The 25,529-nt window shown below is 38.0% G+C and overlaps 1 protein-coding gene across 1 annotated transcript in view; it reads right to left on the bottom strand.

Annotated features, from left to right (window-relative positions):
* The window catches only part of LOC137019898 (microcephalin-like), a 157,992-nt gene that overhangs the window by 16,114 nt on the left and 116,349 nt on the right, over positions 1-25,529 (bottom strand). Inside the window, exon 4 of the mRNA XM_067385042.1 lies at positions 17,177-17,414. Within this exon, the coding sequence (XP_067241143.1) occupies positions 17,177-17,414 (238 nt within the window). The remainder of the gene's footprint in view (positions 1-17,176; positions 17,415-25,529) is intronic.

Genomic DNA, 25,529 nt, shown 5'->3' with positions numbered 1-25,529 from the left:
TAAAATGTTAACATATCACTTATTAATCATTTATGAATGTATAGCCATGTTTTGTAAATGATTTGTTCATAGTTAACAAATAATTTATAAATGACTTATAACTGAATGAATAAAACATTAATAAAGTATTAGTATATAACTTATAATTTATAAATGTATATTCATGTTTTGTAAATTATTTGTTAATCATTAACTAATAAGTCACAAATGACTTATAACTGAACGTTATTATAAAGTGTTACCGAATTCTGTCTGTAAACCATAACTTATTTTCTATGCCTTTCTGATCTGTCGAATTTGATCTCTCCATAATGTAATGTACCTTTAGGTCATTTATTAGCTCAATTTTATTGTTAAAGGGAATAAGAATTGAATCAACTGTAAATGATTCACTGTAACTGATTCAGAATTAATATTTAACACTTCATCAATTATTCGTCCAGCGAAAATTGAGGTTAGAGTATTTTACCAATTCTGGATAAAATATTATTCTGTGGTCAACAGTAACAATATTTTATTATGGTTATTGTTATTATAATTATTATATTATTATAAGCAAGAGGTAACCTGATCTTTAAGTCTAAGGCAGTAATTTGACACAACACAAGAAACTCGTATATGTGAAAATTAAAACAAGATTTATTGACTACTTCTAATGATTACAGGAAACTAAGGCTAAACACACACACACACACACACACACACACACACATACATGCACACACATTCGCGGAGTTGATGAGTTATGAAAAGTCCCAAGTTCAGTGCTAACTTAACTTATAACCGGAAGAAAATCACAAAAGCAGAGCTTTGGCTTGATTCTTTAGGTTTAAAGGAGTTTCACCAGTTTCCAGCAAGAGAGAGAGAAGTTTGCTTGTACCTGCGTTTGCTCTGACAGCTGAGGTAATCGGGTTGTTCCGTGACTCGTGTTCAGCGGAGTCCCGTTCTGGTCTTCTCGGGAAAGCCCTGTGGGTGGCGCGGAAGCTTTGAAGGATGTTGCAGTTCTGATTTGAGCGTCTGGCTTGAGCGGCTCTCTTCTTGGGAGACTTTGGTCAGGTATAGGGTTTTGGAGTCTGGATGTGACGGCTGTTGAATGATCAGCGGCGTGGCTCGTAGTTGAAATCGGCGGCTGTTAGATGGAAAATCAGCCCCGATAAAGGATCTTCTCAACTTCTTTTCAGCATGACCCAAGCAACTTTTCAGCCGTGGTCAAAGTATTTCTGACCGACTTCTGACTTCCAGCTTCTGACTCTGAGCTTATTTCATATTTTCCTCTACTGACGTTAGCTTGTTCGGACAGCATAGTTTTAAAGGAGCAATTCTGGCTCCATCCTTCAGATGCGATCTTCCAATAAGACGTTGCTACGGAGATTAGACACGCCTCGTCTATTGTCTATTGATCACATCGCGTGATATCTGCAGAACATTCTCCTGTTTTATTAACAACAATATAAAGTTTCTTAATATTTTCCTGATACTGAATTTTAATGTTTCATTCACACAGAATTACAGAGAATTATAAATTCTGCATTTAGAGCTCAAACATGACACACTTCTTACACACATATTACTAGACTGACCTAATTAAAAACAATGATTACAAGAGAAAGAAAATGCATACGGGAATCCAAACATATAATGCATTGACTCCAACATATTAGTAATCACATCATAGCAAATGTTATCCTGGATATAGTTAATACTTTAAGTAATCGAAAATTGTCCCTTTTGAGATTCAAGATTGAGTCCTTAAGCATAGTTTAAACTTTGATCGGAGTCACGAGTGACCGGGTCAGGATGGATTACTCAAACAAGGGAGGTATAGATAGGACAGATTCGTCTTTAAATCCATTGATGGGTGTTTTCCTGTTCCGTCTGATAATACAAGAGGGTTTTGTGAGAGAATCAATAGATTTAATGTGATCAGATCCACGTGATGGGTTCTGATTAGTTTATTGCTGATGAGCTAAGAAGTCCTTTAGACAGAGTCCTTTGTTAAAAGAAATCACGTCATCACTTCTGTTAAGGCTAGGTTTTTCCTGTCAGGAAATGGATCTTTTGGACCAAATGAAGCTTTGTTCAATCATGCCTCTGGCTGATAAAGCCATTTGGTAACGTCTGTCGAACGGGTCCCAACAGTAAAGCTCCGGACTTGAGCTATTCATTGAGGAATGTCACATAGCTGACATATGCATTTTTCTATGTGTTTAATGATAATGTGAAGAAAGCACTCGATCTCGAAATCCGATCTGATAGCCATTAAGTATGCAAATTCATCTAGGAGACCAAACAAAGGAACTTTGCCCGCCAAATAGTGCTGCACATCTATTGGCCGCTACAATTCAGGAGGTCTGTTAGCTTGGGTTTCCATAAAAACAACGACACACACCTTCTCCTTTGTCTCCCGATTGTCTCACGAGCACCTCGTGCACATCTCTCCTGGACGCCGCCGGTGACCATGCGCTGCCATCGCGCTCATCTTCGGGACCACTTCTTTGGACTCTCTCTCTCTCTCTTCGGTTAAGTTACTTAAGTTTAAACCTCTTTTGAAAACCCCGCCGGAGAAACCCTCTCGGAAAGGACCAACCCAGCCAGGCGCATTGAAACTGCTACACACGGACTTGAACCAATAAGCAAGTATTATGATTTTTCTGAAATTTGTTCAAACTGATTTCTGTGCTGGCTCTCTCAAAAAGGTTTTACTGTGTATTTTTTCCATTCTTTGATCATCTTTCTTTTCCTGTCTTTTCTTCATTTTCACTCATGTATATATATGTGTATACTTCTGTATATATTTTAGACGTATAATCTCTGTAATCGTAGCTTTACATATTTAACACTTAATTCATGCTCGATTGTTCTGTTTGTTCTTTCAACTGAAGACCAAGTCACTTTAACGTTTTTTCGATCGCTTTATGCTTTGATGCTATATTTTGATGGAATATTCTCTTGGCCAGAGAATAACTCTGTTTATAATATTCTGTGAGGGGCTTAATTTGCTGGACAAACGAACAGTTTCTCTAAATAATTATTAAACCAGAACTAATCATATATGTAATTGATTATAATTCGTTGTAATTGATTCACAATATATGTTTAATTCCCCGTTGGGTCGATATATGAATCATAATTTATTCATAAAACCTTATGAATTATTATATTCATATTTCATCCATAAATTGAGTAATAACTGTACGAACCGCTACATTGTTAAATATTACAGCCACTTTTCTTACTATGTTGCTTACCAGAAGTTTCTGTCTTGCCCATGATACTCTCCAAAAAGGTCATGATGCCTATCCACAACAGTTTATAAAAATTTATTTATTTTTTATTTTTTTTAAGATGAAATTCCAACTTTATTTTGAAAATAAAACATAAGATAATAACCATAACTTGATGAGATATTAATAATAATAATAAATAATAATAATAATTCCAGTATTAGTTAACTGTGAACCATAATGTAGGGTAGACACTTGTGAACCATTTATTCATGAGTTATAAACATTAAAAACCTATGAAAGTGAACCTTAATGTAAAGTGGAAACCTGTGAACCATTTATGGGTAAGGCAGAAACTTCTGGTAAGAAACATAGTAAGAATGTGGCAGCAATTAGAAAACCACAAATACAACACCCTTCAGTCTAATTATGATAGTCAATTTTTACTGCATCATGAAATAAACCAGGAATCTGGTTTTGAGTTAAATAAATACATTTATTAAGCATTTATAACACGCGAGTTAAAAACGGCTCACTATTTGGCAGGAATTGCATTAAAGTCGCCCTTTTTATTCATGCAGTTTTAAATGCATTATTAATGATCTACAATGCATTTGTAAATGACTCATTACTCATTAACAAACACCTTTATAAACCCTTTACAAAGGGAACCTTAATGTAAAGTGTTACCAATAAATTTAATAATAGATTACAGATGGTCCAAAATGCTGCGGCAAGACTGTTGACAAGCCTTGAAAATATGATCATATTACCCCGGTATTAAGATCACTACATTGGTTACCAGGTTTTTTTTTAGGATTAATTTTAAGATTTTATTATGTGTTTTTAAATCCTTACATGGTACAGCCTCTCTGTATATTGCAGACCTGATTCAGGAGCAGAAGTCTAAGAGACTTTTACGATCCCAGTTATAGAATCTTGACTGGAGTCTAGTAGTTACGAGGACAAATCTAAAAACAAGAGGTGACCGCGCCTTTACGGCTGCCGCCCCAAGGTTATGGAACAGTTTACCACAATATATCAAACAATTCGTCACCTTGGAATTATATGGTTCTATCTGAAATTGAGTTATTCACATTCTTATTCTGTGACTCATTTACATTGTGTGATGCTTTTTTTTTTTTTTTTTTTTTTTTACATTTAGTTACATTAAGTACATTTTTGGACTTTTTATTTAGAAAAAAAGTGGTCGGTCGGTCGGTCTGTCCGTCCGTCCGTCCAAAAACTTAAAATTATTTCAAATTTAAAACCTTTTAACTTTCTGGCTAATTTTTCAATCTATACTGATCTTTTTTATCTTCCCAATTTCTGTGGAATAAAGTCCTGGTTTTTACAGTATATTATGCTTACATACAGTAGTTATATAATTTTACAGCTTACTATGCTAAATATTACAGCACTTTATGCTTAACTTGAACAAGAAAATAATTATTTATCCTACAATATTAAATAAGTCATAGAAAGCATTAAATTTACCTTTCTCATACATGTCGACACAATGTTACAACACTAATTTATGTTTTAAAACATAAGCTGTTTGTGTTTCTTGAAAAATATTGTTTCTTGAAAAAATATTGTTTCAATTAATGTTTTGCAAGACAGAACCTTATAAGTAAGGAATAATCGATGATGGGCCATTGAATTCTTAGAAAATAATGCACACCTGAGGTGGTAATGCACCTCGGGTGTGCATTATTTTCTAAGAATTCAATGGCCTGGAGTCAATTATTTCGCTGATACTACAGTTACCACACCTCAAGACACACTTTCGATGGTGTATTTCAAGACATTTGTCAGGTTTTTGTCCTTAAAACACTCTTGTGTGTGGTACTAATTTTTTATGCATCTCATCCCAAGCCTCTGTTGCTAATTCCGAAATAGTAACCGAGGCTTGAGCCTTGATAGCATAATACTACCGTTCATACAAATATTAATGCACTTGAGAGAGAGAGAGAGAGAGATAGAGAGAGAATAAGCATATGTGATTTAGCCTACCCGAGTGTCTGTGCCTCTCTCACGGCAGCACTGTCTCTACTAACAGAAACAAAACAAGTTTATCTACCTCAAGAATCGCAGATATTACCTCGCTGGTGAGTTATTTTACTGATTAATTCGCCAGTTTCTGTGCGAATGTGTCTGTACTATACAGTACGTGTGTTTGAAAGAGAGAGAGCGCGAGAGAGTATGCACTTTCAGGACACAATAAAATGTATTTTGTGGCAAAAACCATGACACTATTTACAAGTTTGAGAGCATTTTGATATTGTATATTTAGAATACATTTAGGGTCATAGAATAGGTAGAATACATTTAGAATAAATTTCTGCTCATGTATGAGAGAGATTTGTTCCTCATATCGTTTTTGCTATATGGAATGCAAAAATTTAAGCTCAAAATCTCAAAACTGCTCAGAATGCAGACAGAACCTTATAATTCCAAGGCGGCGAATTATCAACTCTTAGTGAATTTAAAAAGGCTTTTTTTTTTTTTTATTATTAATTTTTTTTTTTTTTTTAGATTTTGATCAAACAAAACAAGGTACTGTTGTCACAGGTACTGGTTTTAGGAGTCTGAATATGTTTTAAGTGTTTTAAGACTCTTAAGAGCCTGAGAGTTTAAGAGTTCTATGGGTTTAAAAGACAGAAGATGTTTTATATATCTTTTGTTTATAGTTATTTGTGTTTGTTATATTTAAATGTCTTATTGTTTGTAAATAACTGTTGTTATCATTGTTGTATTATTATGTGCTTTATGAATAAATTCGAATCGGTTTTATTCTTCAATAATTGAAATAGGCCTAATGAAATATTTAACAATTGACTTTTCTGACAAAAATACCATGACATGTAAATGATTTAATTCCTTCATTGTCTATGCTGTAATAATGTTATAGCCTAAAGTCTAGAATAGAAATTTAAGTCTGAATTGCTCGTGTGACTTCTCTATTTTTAGATGCTCGATCACCTCCTAACCAGTTGTGGAAATAATTTTATTGACTACAAGTAGATATACTGAAAAATAATATGGCTCAAGTAAGAGTAAATAAGTAGTAAACTACTAAAGTTACTACGTTACAAAGTACTTTAGTATATTTTTTTCTATTTTTGCACAAAATGAGGCGATGTTAGCAATATGGAGAATTAAACACTCGTGTAATTTTTCTGTTTCATTCATACTGGAAATCAGAGGGTGCCCTCGCACAGAAAGTCAACAAGTGAGATTCATAGAAGTACTAAACTTATGACATTCCAAGAAATCCCTTATATGGACATCAGATATTGATACAGCTGAATAACATGCAGATAGAGATGTTCTGACTGATGAAACATGAAGACAATAAACACACGATTGTGATGATATCGGTGTTCTTCAAACCATCTCGGGTATATAGCCTGTATCACAGAATTTTATAACATGATATATATTTTTTGTCTCACTCTGTATTAAGAAGCAACATGGGACTACAGAAGTTATTTCAAACATGACTGATGTGTATAGGCTATATAGTGATTTTTTACATGTTAAATAAAATGCTCTTTTTCCCTTCTATTGAAAATGTGCCAGGAGCCCACTGTTGCTATAGTAACAACAAACTACACTTTTAAAATCTTATTTCACTGCTGTTGCTAATGTTGAGGTTACGTTAGCTTCGTACAAAAAAAATTTCTTCGTACATTTACACTACCGGTCAAAAGTTTTTCAAAGGTAAGATTTTCTTAATGTTTTTAAAAGAAGTCTCTTCTGCTCACCAAGGTTTCATTTGAAAATACAGCTAAATATTTTTACAATTTAAAATAAATGTTCTCTATTTCAATATATTTTAAAATGCAATTTATTCCTTTGATCAAAGCTCCAGTCTTTAGTGTCACAAGATCCTTCAGAAATCATTCTAATTATGCCGATTTGCTGCTCAAGAAACCTTTAATATTATTATCAATGTTCAAAACAGTTGTGTATAATTTTTTTTCAGGATTATTTGATGAATATCACCAAACATAACTACAGTTCAAAGGTTTGGAGTCATTAAGAGTTTTTTTTTTTTTTTTTGGAAATTAATACTTTAATTCAGCAAGGGTGCATTAAATTGATCAAAAGTGACAGTATAGACATTTATAATGTTGCAAAAGCTTTATATTTCAGATAAATGCTGTTCTTTTGAACTTTTTATTCATCAAAGTAGAGTCAAAGTAAACGATAGTCTGTCCCAAGTGAAATACAGCAGTACTGGTGTTCCACAGGGCTGTGTTAGTTCACCAGTTCTTTTTACACTGTACACTAATGAGTGCTCCAACAAGCACCAACAGAACTTCATTCTGAAATATTCTGATGATACAGCTATTCTTAGTTTATTAAAAAGGCAAGACTCTCATTCTATCTACTACTCTAAGATTACGTCTTTTATCGATTGGTGTGATGCCAATTTTCTAAAAGTGAACTCTAAGAAAACACAGGAGATCGTCTTTGATCCTAAAGGTATTGGAGAGCATACGCCAGTATTTATTCACAACCAGGAAATAGTACAGGTGAAATCTTACAAGTACCTAGGCGTGTATATAGATAGATCCCATGGATTTATTACATGTTTATTACATGTTTGCTCATTGGGAATATGAACGACTCTCACAAAGATTATATTTCCTTCGCAGATTGTGGTTTTATGGTGTTGACAGAAAAATTATGCTGCTTTTTTATCAATCTGTGTTAGAAAGTGTCATTAGATATGGCTTGTCCACTTGGTATGAAAACCTTAATGTAAAATCTAAGTCAAAGATACAAGGTATCGTACAAACAGCTATGAAATTGATTGGGCAAAAAGACTATCCTAGCATCCAGTCTCTTTTTGAACTTTGTATATTGAACGAGGCTAAAAGGATCCTAAGTGATCCGTCCCATGTTCTTTAAGGTACAGGATCCCACGATGCAAACTGAACCGTTTTAAAAATTCGTTTTTGCCTGTATCTATGAAGTTGTTAAATCTAGAGCATTGACACTTATTTTTATGTTGTGTGTGTTTTTTGGATGGATATCTATTGTATGTATTGTGTGTGTACCAGGTGATGCTGGAGCGTTGGAGTCTATCTCAAATTTCCCTACCAGGGACAATAAAGTATATAAACAAACATAAACAAATAATCCTGAAAAAAAAAAAAAAATGTACACAACTATTTTCAACATTGATAATAATAGTAAATGTTTCTTGAGCAGCAAATCAGTATATTAGAATGATTTCTGAAGGATTGTGTGACACTGAAGACTGGAGTGACAATGCTGAAAATTCAGCTTTGCATCACAGGAATAAATTGCATTTTAAAATATATTCAAATAGAAAACAGTAACTTTAAATTGTAAACATATTTCAAAATATTACTGTTTTTGCTGTATTTTGGTTAAAATAAATGAAGCCTTGGTGAGCAGAAGAGACTTCTATAAAAAAAAAAAAAAAAAAAAAAAAAAAAAAAAAAAAATTACCGTTCAAAAATGTTTGACCAGTAGTGTATTTTAACTGTTTTGTTAAAGAGCTGCATTTTGGACACTTCTATTGTTCTTGCTCCATAACTGCAATAACTGCGTCCTTGTATGAGCCGAGTTTTCAATTTACTTAAACTGCTCAGTGCTCTGGTAATATCAATGGCATGACCCATTTAAGGAGCTGCCAAATTTATAATTGTTTGATCCCCAAGACACAAAGATAAAACAGGCCTTCTTTTCAAAGACCTGTTTGACCTGAGTGACAGAGTTGAAATCCACAGGAAAACCCACAGAGATTGTTTTTATATATAAACTGCATCAAATCAAACAATTCTAAATTGACTTGTAATCAAACATTGTTCAACTTCTATATCATGTCTACAACCTATACATGTGACCATCATGCTTGGATCACTCAATTCATGTAATTGTTATAACTTTTGAATGATTGATTGAAAGTGTGCCTTGTTTAGTATGAGTGTAAATCTATGTTCATGACTCAAATTGAATGAAAACTGTAAAATGTATCATATTCCTTTTATAGAAATCATGTCTGAACTGTACTCATTGCTAAGAGCAGGAAAGTTAAGAGACCAGGTGATAACATGTAATTTATGGTGAGAGGAGGTGAAAAGCCACCTCTGAAACAAAGACGACACCTAATTGGTCAGAACTCCTCAAAGAGGTTGGACTAACAGCTCAGTTTAAAAATTCAGGACATGAACAAAAAAACAAACAGAAAAAAAAGGGATGATGAGCAGTTGACAGTAGATCAAGACAAAGACTTGGGAGATGAAAATGGGTTAAGAACAAACAGCTTCATCAACTACTCTCGTCTCACTTATTTTTATTACTTTTAATTAGTTTCATTTCTTTTCCATTGAGAGTCTCCTGTTCTAAGTTTTACCACAAAGTTTAATCAATGACTCTACAGTCTTTGCCCACCTTAAAACTTTAAACTTCAGCCATGAGGAAGACACCATTTATCCGCCATTTATCGTGATTGGCTTCCCAAGAAAACGTCAATCCAGACAAAAAAAGACCTTCAACGAATCTGGGAAACTCCCTTCTCCAAGCCAAAGATGCAGACAAAGGGAATCCCCATTTAAAGACAAATGACAGACACAAGTATACCTCCAGATTTTAGCTGAACTAGTGCATTGCTACAAAATTGAATAACCCTGTCTAAGAAACGATAGAAAGGTTAAATTAATGATTGATGGTTCGTTCAGGTCAGGTTTTACAAAGTGCATATATTGCTAGAAACTTGGGATTTCATCATTTCACTCTCTTAAAACTCATTCTTTCCTCGCTTTCTTTCTTTCTGCAACTCGTGTGAATGTGTGTGTGCGCGCGTGTCTAGTTGTGTTAGTCTTGTGTTAGTTTATGTTAGAATAATCAAAGTCTCATTTATATTTTAAAGAGAAGTGTCTTGTGTTATGTGCTTATGAATTTAATTTCTTAAATTGGTGACCCTGTTACCTTGATAATAAATAGTGTTTTCTCTATAGTTTGGATATTCATATCCGCTACAGGGCTGACAGTTAAGGCCCGTTCAAATGAATGCTGGATGATTAATTTGCTCGGTCATAAAATAAGTGACTCTTTCAAAATTCCCTATAAATAATTCCCTTTGAGCTAAATTGACCTGTTTCCCTTACATAAATGTAGCGAAGTTGAATACTTTATTTTTATTTAACTCAAATAAAAATAAAAGTACAAACTCGATTCCAAAAAAGTTGGGACACTGTACAAATTGTGAAAAAAAAAAGGAATGCAATAATTTACAAATCTCATAAACTTATATTTTATTCACAATTGAATATAGATAACATATCAAATCAAATGTTGAAAGTGAGACATTTTAAAATGTCATGCCAAATATTGGCTCATTTTGGATTTCATGAGCGCTACACATTCCAAAATAGTTGGAACAGGTAGCAATAAGAGGCCGGAAAAGTTAAATGTACATATAAGGAACAGCTGGAGGACCAATTTGCAAGTTATTAGGTCAATTGGCAACATGATTGGGTATAAAAAAGAGCCTCTCAGAGTGGCAGTGTCTCTCAGAAGTCAAGATGGGCAGAGGATCACCAAATCCCCCAATGCTGCGGCGAAAAATAGTGGAGCAATATCAGAAAGGAGTTTCTCAGAGAAAAAATGCAAAGAGTTTGAAGTTACCATCATCTACAATGCATAATATCATCCAAAGATTCAGAGAATCTGGAACAATCTCTGTGCGTAAGGGTCAAGGCTGGAAAACCATACTGGATGCCCGTGATCTTTGGGCCCTTAGACGGCACTGCATCACATACAGGAATGCTACTGTAATGAAAAATCACAACATGGGCTCAGGAATACTTCCAGAAAATATTGTCGGTGAACACAATCCTCCGTGCCATTCGCTGTTGCTGGCTAAAACTTTATAGGTCAAAAAAGAAGCCATATCTAAACATGATCCAGAAGCGCAGGCATTTTCTCTGGGCCAAGGCTCATTTAAAATGGACTGTGGCAAAGTGGAAAACTGTTCTGTGGTCAGACAAATCAAAATTTGAAGTTCTTTTTGGAAAACTGGGACGCCATATCATCCAGACTAAAAAGGACCAGGACAACCCAAGTTGTCATCAGCGCTCATTTCAGAAGCCTGCATCTCTGATGGTATGGGGCTGCATGTGTACATGTGGCATGGGCAGCTTACACACCTGGAAAGGCACCATCAATGCTGAACGGTATATCCAAGTTCTAGAACAACATATGTGACCCGTCACGGAAACCAGGGACACAAGTCGGCAGCACAACTATTGAGCAAACTGAGAAAGAAGGGTTTTTTTTTTTCAAAATTGGCGATTTTCATTTTTTTTGCAGAATCTGTTAGTTGAGATCATGAAGAAGCATCTCCGTGTTTTAGATAGCAGTATTGGTTTATTTAAAAGCGTATATTTTGAGGTGGAAATCGGCTTGTTTTTCAGAGATTCTATCTCGCAGTAGGGGCGTGTCATTGTCTGTTTGTATTTCCATACTGGAATCGGATACGCCGGCTTTTGTTTCTTTTGTTATTGCCGCCGCCCTCCAAGGGAAGCGTGGCTACTTATTTATGCAGCGCTTTGGCCGGCTCTAGCTGATATCAAAATTTAATGAAGATGGACGCCGCAAAGAATATCGCAGACGAGCTGAACCGCGGCCGTTACACCGAAAATGTTTTGAAGTACAACATACAGCTGGATTCTTTAGCTGCGGAAAAAGAGTGGCAGGACATGCAAATTATTGGACATTTAGAGGCAAACAGACGCATAGTGCAAACTTCGGAGATGGTTACATCCACAAAAAAGACCCCGACAAAGAGAAAGTGTGCCCGGACAAATTATTTCATTGGAGGCAACAAGATCTTTTCTGTTTCTTATGGGGTGAGTTTCCATAAACATCAAACTTTGTCGTTTTGTGTTCATTCTAAGAACACGTAGGCTACATGTTATCTCATGTGTCTATTGTTATTAGCTAGCTCAGGACTGTCGTTTTAATTGTAATTGTTAGCATCATATAACTTGCCAAAAACCCCCATTCCTATAATGGGCTTTTAGATGGTAATGTTAGCATGTTAATTTGAATAACGCTTCAACTGCTTGAATTGACTGGTGTGAATGACTTAGCTCATGTAACGTACTCGGTTACATACGTAACCTCGGTTCCCTGAGATACGGGAACGAGTACTGCGTATGGGGAAAAGCTCCTTTTTCCTCCTTGCTGAAGCCTTTTACAATAGCGCAGTGAAAACTGCACGTCTATTGGCTCAAAGGAATGAAACTCTTTGAGCCAATGACGGCGCGGCGTAGTTGCGCAAGCCAATGGTGAAATAGCGCGCCAACAAGCCCGCCCAAATGGGTGTGGCTTATGGCTATATTAGCCAGCGTTTCGCCGTTGGATTCAGTTTTAGCTCGACTGAAGCGACGATACTGAGCCGCAGTGTCGGGGCAGTTGTCTTCTGAGGCGAAGAGGTCGACCTCTGCCTTCCCGAAGATCTCCCAAATCTTTCGTACCGTTTGAGGGTGGAGCATCCACTCGTCTGAGGGGACGTTGCTCCGCGATAGCATGTCTGCCCCAAGGTTCGACTTGCCAGGAATGTGTGTCGCTTTGAGCGACTGCAACCTGGGCGTTGCCCATTCGAGGAGGCGCTTTGCCAGGGCGCAAAGGCGGCTGGACAAAAGGCCTCCTTGGTGGTTTATATACGACACGACTGTCTTGCTGTCCGACTGGACTAGATCGTGGTGTCCTTCCAGGAACGCCTGGAAAGAGTTCAGGGCATGCTCTACTGCCAGCATCTCGAGGCAGTTGATGTGCAGATGGCTCTGCTCGTGAGTCCACAAGCCGAAGGCTGGTCTGTCCTCGAAAAACGGCGCCCCAACCCGTGTTGGAGGCGTCCGTCGAAAGCACCTTCCTTCTTGTTACCGCCTGAAGGTGGGGTTTGTCCAAGGTCTCAGGGCTGTAACGCAGGCCTGATTGACCCTGATAAGGAAGCGGCCGTGCCGCCAAGCATGTATTGGAACCCTGAGTTTCAGCCAGTGTTGCAGAGGCCGCATTCGTAGGAGGCCGAGTTGCAGTACTGGGGAGGCGGAAGCCATCAGCCCTAACATCCTCTGGAGAGTCTTCAGAGGGTAACGGGCATTGTTCCTGACTGATGCCGAGAGCTTCTGAATCATCAGAGCGCGCTCTGGAGAGACTACAGCCCTCATGCGGACTGAGTCGAAGACTGCGCCCAGGAACGTGATACGCTGGCTGGGGAGCAGTGAGCTCTTGGCAAAATTGACTCTGAGTCCCATGCACTGAAGGTGGCTGAGGAGCACGGATCTGTGGTATTCTAGCTCGGTACGAGACTGGGCCAGTACGAGCCAGTCGTCAAGGTAATTCAAAACTCGGATCCCCATCTTCCTTAGAGGGAAGAACCAGTCCCCAGGGCGGATTTGCGCGAGGATCTGCTTCAATGTCAACATTCTGAACTTCCGTCTCATGAGGGAGAGGTTCAGAAGACTTAAGTCTAAGATGGGTCTGAGACCGCCATCTTTCTTGGGGACAACAAAGTAGCGGCTGTAGAAGCCCGACTCGCTCTCTGCGGGGGGAATGATTTCTATGGCTCTCTTCTGTAGCAGAGACGTCACTTCTGCGCGGAGGACATGAGTGTCGTCCGTTTTGACCGAAGTGGTGACCACACCGCTGAAGCGCGGCGGCCTGCGAGCGAACTGTAGGGAGTAGCCATTGGATATGGTCCCGATGACCCACTGTGACACTCCGGGGATGGCTTGCCAGGCCTCGACCCATGTGGCCAGGGGTTGAATAGCATCCAGTGACAGACCGCTGTGCAGGGGTCTTTGCACCGTTGTTATAGGATGAGGAAATTTGCTCTCTTTTTGGTAATGTAAAAATATTGGGTTCGCCATTAGAAAGGCGGTTTGTGTGGGTGCAGTCATTGTGAAAGGGAAAACCTTACTATTCTTGAATTAAATGTGACGCTAATAATTTTAGCCAGTTACTACTTCTTAACAAGGATTTACTAATGTAATAGTAATAATACTAATGTAATCATATTAAATTCCTACGTAAGTAAAAGTATAAAGTATCCGTAGCCGTAAAATGTGCATTATAAGTCAAAAGTAAAAGTATTGAAGAGTTTAATGTACAGGATTTTTTTAATCCTTTGACTCAAACCAGGTCTAACCACTAACTGAGGTCTAAACCAGGACTATACGGTTATCACAGAATCCTGTTCAAAAAGTTCTAATGTCAAAAAAGATAAATTACTGACATTTACAATGCACATTATCCTTTATTATTAATAGTATGCAGTCCGATTTTCCCGTTGCGTCTGTCGTTGCTATGCAACCATGCAGCTTTACAGGGGGTATGGCTTATCTAAATTAGATGTAAATGAGCCCTATTGTCACTCCCAGCAGGTGAGAACTGGCGAGAACTGCAAAATCTTTAGGTCATTTTCTGCCCTTTGAGCTTTTTTGAGTGAATACTTCCAAATGGCCACAACTTCTCCAAATATTATCAGATTTCCATGTGTTACACATCGTTGGAAAGCTTGAAGACTACACTTTCAGAATCTGTGAATAACTCAAAATGCCCCAGAACCGACTTGTGTCCCTACTTTCCGTGACTTGTCACATATGCTCCCATCCAGACGTTGTCTCTTTCAGGGAAGACCTTGCATTTTCCAACATGACAATGCCAGACCACATACTGCATCAATTACAACATCATGGCTGCGTAGAAGAAGGATCTGGGTACTGAAATGGCTAGCCTGCAGTCCAGATCTTTCACCCATAGAAAACATTTGGCGCATCATAAAGAGGAAGATGCGACAAAGAAGACCTAAGACAGTTGAGCAACTAGAAGCCTGTATTAGACAAGAATGGGACAACATTCCTATTCCTAAACTTGAGCAACTTGTCTCCTCAGTCCCCAGATGTTTGCAGACTGTTATAAAAAGAGGGGATGCCACACAGTGGTAAACATGGCCTTGTCCCAAATTTTTTGAGATGGTTTGATGCCATGAAATTTAAAATCAACTTATTTTCCATTAAAACGATACAATTTCTCAGTTTAAACATTTGATATGTCATTTATGTTGTATTCTGAATAAAATATTGAAACTTGAAACTTCCACATCATTGCATTGTGTTTTTATTCACAATTTGTACAGTGTCCCAACTTTTTTGGAATCGGGTTTGTACCACAATTTAATTATACTCAAGAAACTAGAAAAAACTGAAAAATGTACTCAAGTACTGTAACAAAAGTATTTGCAATGTGTTACTTTCCAACTCTGCTCCTAACAGATATGGGGGGTTGGGAGAGACAGTTCAGTAGTTTCACTGTGGGGGGTGCAGGACAATATAAAGGTGTAAATCGCTGCTTTTTCGTTCGGAGTGTGTCGGAAATGAATTTCAGGATAAATCACAATCTGTCCAAATGTACCTTAAGTTATAAATATCCTAATCTATTTAAAGGTTTTACATAAAAAGAGAGAAGCAAAAAAAAAACTTCTGATCTTAATTTATGTTGCAATATTCATTTTGCACTGTTTTAAACTTTAAGCACTGAGGGCATTTTTAGAGTTTTTTTTCTTTTTCTGGGTGACACAAAAGTAAAGAATCATAACTCAAACTATAGCAACGAGAGTCAAAATATTTATAAAAGACAAAAAATAATTTATTATAATTTAACATATCTTTCTTTTATGACATGCAATAACTCAGGAAGGAAATAAGGTAGGAGGAAAATTATCTTTTCGTGACGATCTACAAGTGAGCTACATCTGGATCAAATGATGGCATAAAGCAATCTAAAGTTACAGCACTTTCAAATGACACCTATTTTGTGTTGATTTAATTTTTGAAAAATATGATTAGCTACTTTTTTTTTTTTTTGTAGCTAGGTGGCATCCCAAGACTTTAAACCTTGAAAATGTGCAATATATGGGATTTTTAACTAAATTTCAATTGTATTGTTCTTTTTAATTCTATTTTTTTTTTTTTTTTTTTTTTTTTTTTTAATACATTTAAAGAAATGGCCTACTATTTTAATGCCAGACCATGTTAAAGGCATTAGACAAGGGCAGTATTAACGTCTGGATCTGTGCACAGCTGAATCATCAGACTAGGTAAGCAAGCAAGGACAATAGCAAAAAATGGCAGATGGAGCAATAATAATGATCCATGATATCATGATATTTTTAGTGATTTGTAAATTGTCTTTCTAAATGTTTCATTAGCATGTTGCTAATGTACCGTTAAATGTGGTTAAAGTTACCATCGTTTCTTACTGTATTCACGGAGACGAGTCGTCGCTATTTTCATTTTTAAACACTTGTAGTCTGTATAATTCATAAACAACTTCGTTCTTTATAAATCTCTCCAACAGTGTGTAATGTTAGCTTTAGCCCGTTAGCCATGGAACATATCCTCAAACTCATTCAGAATCAAATGTAAACATCCAAATAAATACTATACTTACATGATGCATGACGAACATTTTGTAAAGATCCATTTTGAGGGTTATATTAGCTGTGTGAACTTTGTTTATGCAATGTATTATAGAGTTGCGAGCTCGAGGGCGGGGAGCGCAATTATGTAAATGGGAAGCAGCCTGAATCGGCGTATATTTAATGATGCCCCAAAATAGGCAGTTACAAAAATGAATAAAAGACAATTTATTATTGTATTTTGAACTGAAACTTCACAGACACATTCAGTGGACACCTTAGACTTATATTACATCTTGTGAAAAAGCACTCTAGGGCAACTTTAAAATCTAATCTTCATAGTATTTTTTTTTTAAATCTCCACATGGCATGATTGACAGCTATTCACAAAAACAAGCTATGCTATGTCCACTTCATAACATATGAAAATCTATGGTTGTAGCGCCACTTAGTGCTCATCATTATTATCCATAGGCCATCTTACCTAAAATCCACTGTTCAGAAAGACTGTGGCTCCCCTCTGGTTTCTTGCCATTATACTCTCCAATACAGATTCCGGCCTGCCGCACACTCCGACACACAGTTCCTCCACACAGCTGAATGAGTTCTGTTAGGCTGTTGCAGGGGGGCTGGGAGTGTGGGGAAACAAACATGGGCAGCTCCTTTTGGAACAGGTCCTGCTGATGTTCCCCAGCAGAGAGATGTTGCTGCAGTCGGCATATCTGCAAAAAGACAGAAAATATTATTACAACCTATGTTCTTTTTCCAAATATTATGGGTAACATAAGCCCACACACCAGGGGTCTCTATCTCGAATTGCCTGTCACCACTTTGGCTTGACATTCACTTATAGGAGGGCCATTTCAATGTACTACAATGTACTAAGAAAGTGCATTATTTCTGAAAACATACTTTTTACATTACTTACATACTTTTGTCATACTTAAATGTAAATGACAGTTTCTATACATTTACATATGTTTTTTTTTTTTTTTTTTTTTTTTTTTTACAGTTATGCAAGTTGCTCTTAACTTTTTAAAAACAAATTGAAACCTTGCACTGAACTAAAATGCAATCCCTGAATACATTTTTACTTCATTTTATTACTATGTTTGTTTAATATTTATCTTATAATTTAATTAAATATTGCAAGAGTTTAACTGTTATGGTTAGGGGTGTGTGTTTTGTTAGTTACACATATGTTTAAATATATTTTTAGGCTCCACTAGTTGTGGTGTTTTGTTTTAACAGTTGATCGAGTTTTATAAGGCTAATAAAAAGCTGGCTGAATTATGGTTTGTAATTTGTGGTGCTATCATAATTTTATCTTATGGTCGGCATTATATGCAATTGGCGTGCAATCTCAGAGAACTGGACAGGGGCCCCGTCTGCACTGGCACATCAACTGCCTAGAGTTGTTGACCGTGATATTTGCCCTGCTACATGCCTTAAAATGGCACCTTCTCATGATGTAATGTTCTTTTGGGTGGGGGGTGGGGAGGGCATCCATGAAGGTAATTAAGAGGGCCTGGAGAAGTGGCTATCTGCTTCTACCCATGACACAGTAGATGGCAGGTCCTCATGAAGAAACATGACCTGATTATCAGGTTCCTGAGAGAGGGGCAGAGGTTAAGTCCTCGAAGACTGCGCCTCATCCTCTTTTCTCTCCTTGATCTTACAGGCCCTATGGAGAGATCCGTTATAACACATGGTGCCCTTTCCATGAAGACGGCCCTCCTTACTGCGTTCAAGAGGGTGGGGGACTTGCAAGCCTTTTCCTTCAGCAATACATGCATAGAGTTCAGGCCAGCATACTTTCACATTGTTCTAAGAGCTTGGCCCAGCTATGTACCCAAAGTTCCCACTACTATGTGGTGAACCTGCAAGCATCCCTCGTAATTAGGGAGACTGGTTTGGTTTGAAATTATTTGAAAAGTTTACAAACTGTACAATATAGCAAGTATCCCATACACTTTAAAAAAAACTGGTGAGGATAAAAACACAATAAAGCCAATGGCTTATTTCCATTGTGGTCCTCGTTATTTAAAATGAGGCATGTACAAACTTGACAGAGGCAATATCTCCTAAAACAAAAACAAAAAACACATAAAATACAAATAATAATTATATTAAACACACACAACAAACCTAATTAAACTCAAACAATATTTTTATCACTCTTTTAAAACCTCCATTTTCCTTTAATCTTTTTATTGACACCATTTAATCTAAGCAATTGCACTAGTATACATAAACATGGGTTCCCCCACCAAACTTTTACATTTACATGGACAAATAATGTAATTCCTACCCCTAGTGTCATAGGTATGTTGCTCTTTCACAATCAAAAAATAATTTATTAAATAACTTGGAACCATATTATTAAAAATTGTCATACTCAATTTTTAAAAAAATTACTCTTCCCCAGGAATATCACTTGGCCCACCTTATATCTCAACACTGTGAAAGGCCTCCTCCAGCGCATGAATATCTTCAGCTTCATTGAAGTTGTACATAAGACCTTTGTCATGCATGTGGCACTCACAGTATTCAGTTAATTTGGGGTAAAACATCAAAGATTAGAGATGATGGCTTGTTCTGTGCCCTTATTTCAGCTCCCTGGGTCTCAATTTAAATAGGTTATTCTCTGTGCCTGAGCGCTTCTCAATAGTGCATGATAACAGACAGATTGTTGGCACAGCACACATTCATAGCACTCTGGGGGGAAAGTGCTCCATGACTTCCATGACTCAGTTGAAAGGGACAATCTGCTCTGTTTTACAAATATGCCTGATGCAAAATTTCAAGTGTGCCAACCAGATTAAAAAGAGGAATCTGCTGAAACAATGTCAAGGAGGGTTTTTAAAGTGTTTAACCACTGGAGACTTGATAGTTTAAGCTCCATTAACAGGAGTTAAGGTAAATAGTTCAGAACTGAAGGAACGCTCCAAAAACAAAAACAAAAAACAAAACAAAATTAAAGCTGCAAGCAGCGATGAAAGGGCCCTCGCACCCGGGCTCACCGCCACCAGTTGGCCTTAGGAAAACAGCGAACAGTGGGCGACATGCATGTGAGCAAGTAAATACAGAAGAATTATGGCAAAATCATGTAAAAGTGCCACATTTCCTGCTGCCAACTGGTGGCGCTATAGATAACTGAATATAGTCATATAGATGTCTTTAGGCCAGGACTCTTATCACTCATGTGAAGTTTGGAGCAGATCAGACATAGTATGCCTGAGTTACAACAGCTTCCTCTTTCATGGCGAAACATCAGACTTTGTCAGTCCGCCACGGACACGCCCTTCAGCAAAAACTCAAGATCTTTGATATTTAACATCTCAAAGGCCTTAAGATAAGACTGGCCATATATGATGTTGATCTGGTTTAATCTCTATGAGGAGTTGATCACAGTGTAAAACATGTAATTTCCTGTTGCCTCCAGGTGGCGCTATGACTGTAACTGAATATTGTCATATAAATGTCTTCAGGTCAGGACTCTAATAAAACATGTGAAGTTTGGGGCAGATCAGACATTGTATGCCCGAGTTACAACATCTTCCTGTTTCATGGCGAAACATCGAACTTTGCCAGGCCGCCACGGACACGCCCTTCAGCGAAAACTCTAGATCTTCGCAATTTAACGTCTCAAAGGCCTTTAGATTAGACTGACCAAATATGATGTTGATCTGATTAAAGCTCTAGGAGGAGTTCGTTAAAGTACAACGTCTGGAAATGGCAAAAACTGCACAAATTTTGCAAAGAAAATTCAAAATATCTCACTTCCTGTTGGTTTTCAGATTTCACTCCAAGAGACTTTTTTGTAGGTATTTGGCTGTTACATCTGTCTACCGAATTTCATAACTGTACGTGAAACGTAGCACGAAGGGCGCTTAATTGAAATTTTGTAGGTGGCGCTATCAAGCCATTTTGCCACACTTAATTCTGAAACCCATATCAGACATAAATTTTCACCACTTCTGACGCATCTGCAAAGTTTCATGAATTTTCGAGTATGTTTCGGCCCTCAAAAAAGTGATTCACCTTACATGGCGAAACATCAGACTTTGTCGGTCACCACGGACACGCCCTTCAACGAAAACTCAAGATCTTTGCAATTTAACGTCTCAAAGGCCTTAAGATTAGACTGGCCATATATGATGTTGATCTGGTTTAATTTCTATGAGGAGTTGATCACAGTGTAAAACATGTCATTTCCTGTTGCCCCCAGGTGGCGCTATGACTGTAACTGAATATTGTCATATAGATGTCTTCAGGTCAGGACTCTAATAAAACATGGGAAGTTTGGGGCAGATCAGACATTGTATGCCCGAGTTACAACATCTTCCTGTTTCATGGCGAAACATCGAACTTTGCCAGGCCGCTACGGACACGCCCTTCAGCGAAAACTCTAGATCTTCGCAATTTAACGTCTCAAAGGCCTTTAGATTAGACTGACTAAATATGATGTTGATCTGATTTAAGCTCTAGGAGGAGTTTGTTAAAGTACAACATGTGGAAATGGCAAAAACTGCCAAATTTTTGCAGAGAAAATTCAAAATATCTCACTTCCTGTTGGGTTTACAAACTTTGCACCCAGGGGCTTTTTTGTAGGTATTTGGCTGTTACATCTGTCTACCGAATTTCATAACTGTACGTGAAACGTAGCACGAAGGGCGCTTAATTGAAATTTTGTAGGTGGCGCTATCGAGCCATTTTGCCACACCTAATTCTGAAACCCATATCAGATGTAAATTTTCACCACTTCTGACGCTTGTGCAAAGTTTCATGAGTTTTTGATGATGTTTAGGCCTTCAAAATTGCGATTCATTTTGGAGAAGAAGAATAATTGGCTGAGCAATTCCAATAGGGTCCTCACACCATCGGTGCTCGGGCCCTAATTAAAGCTGCAAGCAGCGATGAAAGGGCCCTCGCACCCGGGTTCACCGCCACGTGTTGGCCTTAGGAACAGTGATCAGTGGGCGACATGCACGTAAGCGAGTGAATACAGGAGAATTATGCCAAAGTCATTTCGAAATGCCACACTTACTAATATTGCTATGTTGATGTCTTCAGGCCAGGACTTTTATCGAACATGTGAAGTTTGGAGCAGATTGGACATTGTATGCCTGAGTTACAACAACGTCCTGTTTCTTTAGTGCCGTTAATCGCATAAATTAGCATTCAGCCAAGTGTTGCATGATTTAACGTGTTTCTAGCATGTTTGGTACTTCGTGGCATAATGAAATGTGAATCTGGTAGTGATTTACAGTGTAAAGCATGCCATTTCCTGTTGCCAGCAGGTGGCGCTATGGCTAACTGAATATTGTCATATAGATGTCTTTTGGCCAGGACTCTTATCACACATGTGAAGTTTGGAGCAGATCAGACATAGCATGCCTCAGCTACAACAGCTTCATCGTTCATGGCGAAACATCAGACTTTGTCAGTCCACCACGGACACGCCCTTCAGCGAAAACTCAAGATATTTGATATTTATCATTGCTAAGGTCTTAAGATTAGACTGATCACATTTGATGTGTATCTGGTTAAATCTCTATGAGGAGTTAATCACAGTGTAAAACATGTCATTTACTGTTGACTGCAGGTGGCGCTATGACTGTAACTGAATATTGTCATATAGATGTCTTAAAGTCAGGACTCTAATAAAACATGTGAAGTTTGGGGCTGATCAGACATTGTACAACAACTTCCTGTTTCATGGCGAATCATCGAATTTTGCCAGGTCGCCACGGACACACCTTTCAGCGAAAACTCTAGATCTTCGCAATTTAACGTCTCAAAGGCCTTTAGATTAGACTGACCAAATATGATGTTGATCTGATTAAAGCTCTAGGAGGAGTTCGTTAAAGTACAACGTCTGGAAATGGCAAAAACTGCACAAATTTTGCAAAGAAAATTCAAAAAATCTGACTTCCTGTTGGTTTTCAGATTTCACTCCAACAGACTTTTTTGTAGGTATTGGGCTGTTAGATGTGTGTACCAAATTTCATACCTGTACATGAAACGTAGTGTCAGGGGCACTTCGTTTAAAATTTTTAGGTGGCGCTATCGAGCCATTTTGCCACACTTAATTCTGAAATCTATATCAGACGTAAATTTTCACCACTTCTGACGCATCTGCAAAGTTTCATGAGTTTTCGAGTATGTTTCGGCCCTCAAAAAAGTGATTCACCTTACATGGCGAAACATCAGACTTTGTCGGCCATTTCTTCAACGAAAACTCAAGATCTTTGCAATTTAACATCTCAAAGGCCTTAAGATTAGACTGGCCATATTATGATGTTGATCTGGTTCAATCTCTATGAGGAGTTAATCACAGTGTAAAACATGTCATTTCCTGTTGCCCCCAGGTGGCGCTATGACTGTAACTGAATATTGTCATATAGATGTCTTCAGGTCAGGACTCTAATAAAACATGTGAAGTTTGGGGCAGATCAGACATTGTATGCCTGAGTTACAACAACTTCCTGTTTCATGGCGAAACATCAAACTTTGCCAGGCCGCCACGGACATGCCCTTCAGCGAAAACTCTAGATCTTCGCAATTTAACGTCTCAAAGGCCTTTAGATTAGACTGACCAAATATGATGTTGATCTGATTTAAGCTCTAGGAGGAGTTCGTTAAAGTACAACATGTGGAAATGGCAAAAACTGCCAAAATTTTGTAGAGAAAATTCGAAATATCTCACTTCCTGTTGGGTTTACAAACTTTGCACCCAGGGGTTTTTTGTAGGTATTGGGCTGTTACATCTGTCTACCGAATTTCATAACTATACGTGAAACGTAGCACGAAGGGTGCTTAATTGAAATTTTGTAGGTGGCGCTATCGAGCCATTTTGCCACACCTAATTCTGAAACCCATATCAGATGTAATTTTTCACCACTTCTGACGCGTGTGCAAAGTTTCATGAGTTTTTGAGAATGTTTAGGCCCTCAAAAATGCGAATTCATTTTGGAGAAGAAGAATAAATATAGCTGCGAGCAGCGATGGCGGGCCCAAGCCCGGTGGCACCGCCACCCCGGTGGCTTCAGGGCAACTGTGCACAGCGGGCAATAGGCACTTAAAACGGTTAAACATCAAAGGACTATGTCAAATTCACTCCACATTTACTGCACTACAAGGTGCCGTTATAGAGCCCCTCCTCCCTGCCCATTTTCAAAGGATTACATGTGCCAAGTTTTAACATTATTCTGATGAATTTTGAAGCAAATCAGGTAAAAATAAGAGGGTGATCTCAATGTATGCTGAAAGTGACATTTTCTGCTTCCAGTTGGTGGCGCTATGACTTTGAATCACAATAGTCAAATCCATGTGATCAGCCTTGTACAACGAAGACTAAGCCAAAGTTTCATCAAAATCAATTAATGTATGCAGAAGTTATAACACTTTGTTTCCCTTTTCTTGCCATAAATTCGTTGCCTCGCCACGGCCAAACCGTTTGAGATATCCAAAATCCGTTTGCAATCAAACAACTTCAATGTGTTCGCAACAAGTTAAAAAAAGCTTGGTGTAAATTGGATAAACCCTGTAGGAGTAGTAGTATAAAATTCATAGCCTGTTTTTTCAAAAAATTAACATTCAAACCAAAATAGCTGACTTCCTGTTGGTCGGAGCTAATGAATGTAAATTAGAAAATTGTCCGGCTTGATGAGAATAATATGTGTACCGAGTTTGGTGACTGTAGGAAAAACTAACCCCCCCACTTTTGTCAAAAGGTGGCGCTACTGAGCCCCTCCACCACGCCCATTTCTATGGCTTTGTCCATGTCTACTGGTTGACAATATTGATGTGTGTGTCGAGTTTCATGCAATTTGAAGCATGTTAAGAGCCTCAAAAACACTCAAGAATATTATTACAGTTTGACCTGTTGCCATGGCAACAATATTTCAAATATCAAAAATCCTGTCATAGGTCTACATCTGCTGTGTATTGACATTACACTGATGAAGTTTGAAGCAAATCAGGTAAAAATAAGAGGGTGATCTCAAAACATTTCAAAAAGTGATACACTTCCTGCTGCCAGTTGGTGGCGCTATAACTTTGACTCACAATAGTCACATCCATGTGATCAGACTCCTATAACGAACACACTCGTGAAGTTTCATAAAGATCAATATATGTATTAAGACGTTATAACACATTTCCTGTTTCCTTTTTCTCGCCATAAATTCGTTGCCTCGCCACGGCCAAACCGTTCGAGATATCAAAAATCCCCTGGCAATTTTTAATCATCAGTGTCTTGACTTCATGCTGACCGAGTTTGGTGGCGATCGGATTAATCGTCTAGGAGGAGTATATCAAATTCCAGAGCATGCGTTTTTCAAACAACCCTTAATAGCTGACTTCCTGTTGGCGTGGCGATTAACTTAGAGCGCGAAAGTTGTTCGGCCCGATGAGGTCTATATGTGTACCAAGTTTCATACTAATACGTGCAAGCATGTTTAATATATGGACCAAATTTTCAGACTTTTTTCAAGGGGGCGCTGTCGAGCCCCCCTGCCACGCCCGGGTACCAGCCTCTCCGGCGTCCTAATGGCCGCGGATTCCAATGTGTGTGCCAATTTTCAAGAGTTTTTGAGCATGTTAAGGCCCCCAAAAAGCCCCGGAAGACGGAAAAAAAAAAAAAAAAAAAAAATAATAATAATAAATATAGCTGCGAGCAGCGATGGCGGGCCCAAGCCCGGTGGCACCGCCACCCCGGTGGCTTCAGGGCAACTGTGCACAGCGGGCAATAGGCACTTAAAACGGTTAAACATCAAAGGACTATGTCAAATTTACTCCACATTTACTGCACTACAAGGTGCCGTTATAGA

Source organism: Chanodichthys erythropterus, chromosome 5 (genome assembly GCF_024489055.1).
Source record: "Chanodichthys erythropterus isolate Z2021 chromosome 5, ASM2448905v1, whole genome shotgun sequence".
NCBI lineage: Eukaryota > Metazoa > Chordata > Actinopteri > Cypriniformes > Xenocyprididae > Chanodichthys > Chanodichthys erythropterus.
This window is presented reverse-complemented; position numbering and strand designations above follow the sequence as displayed.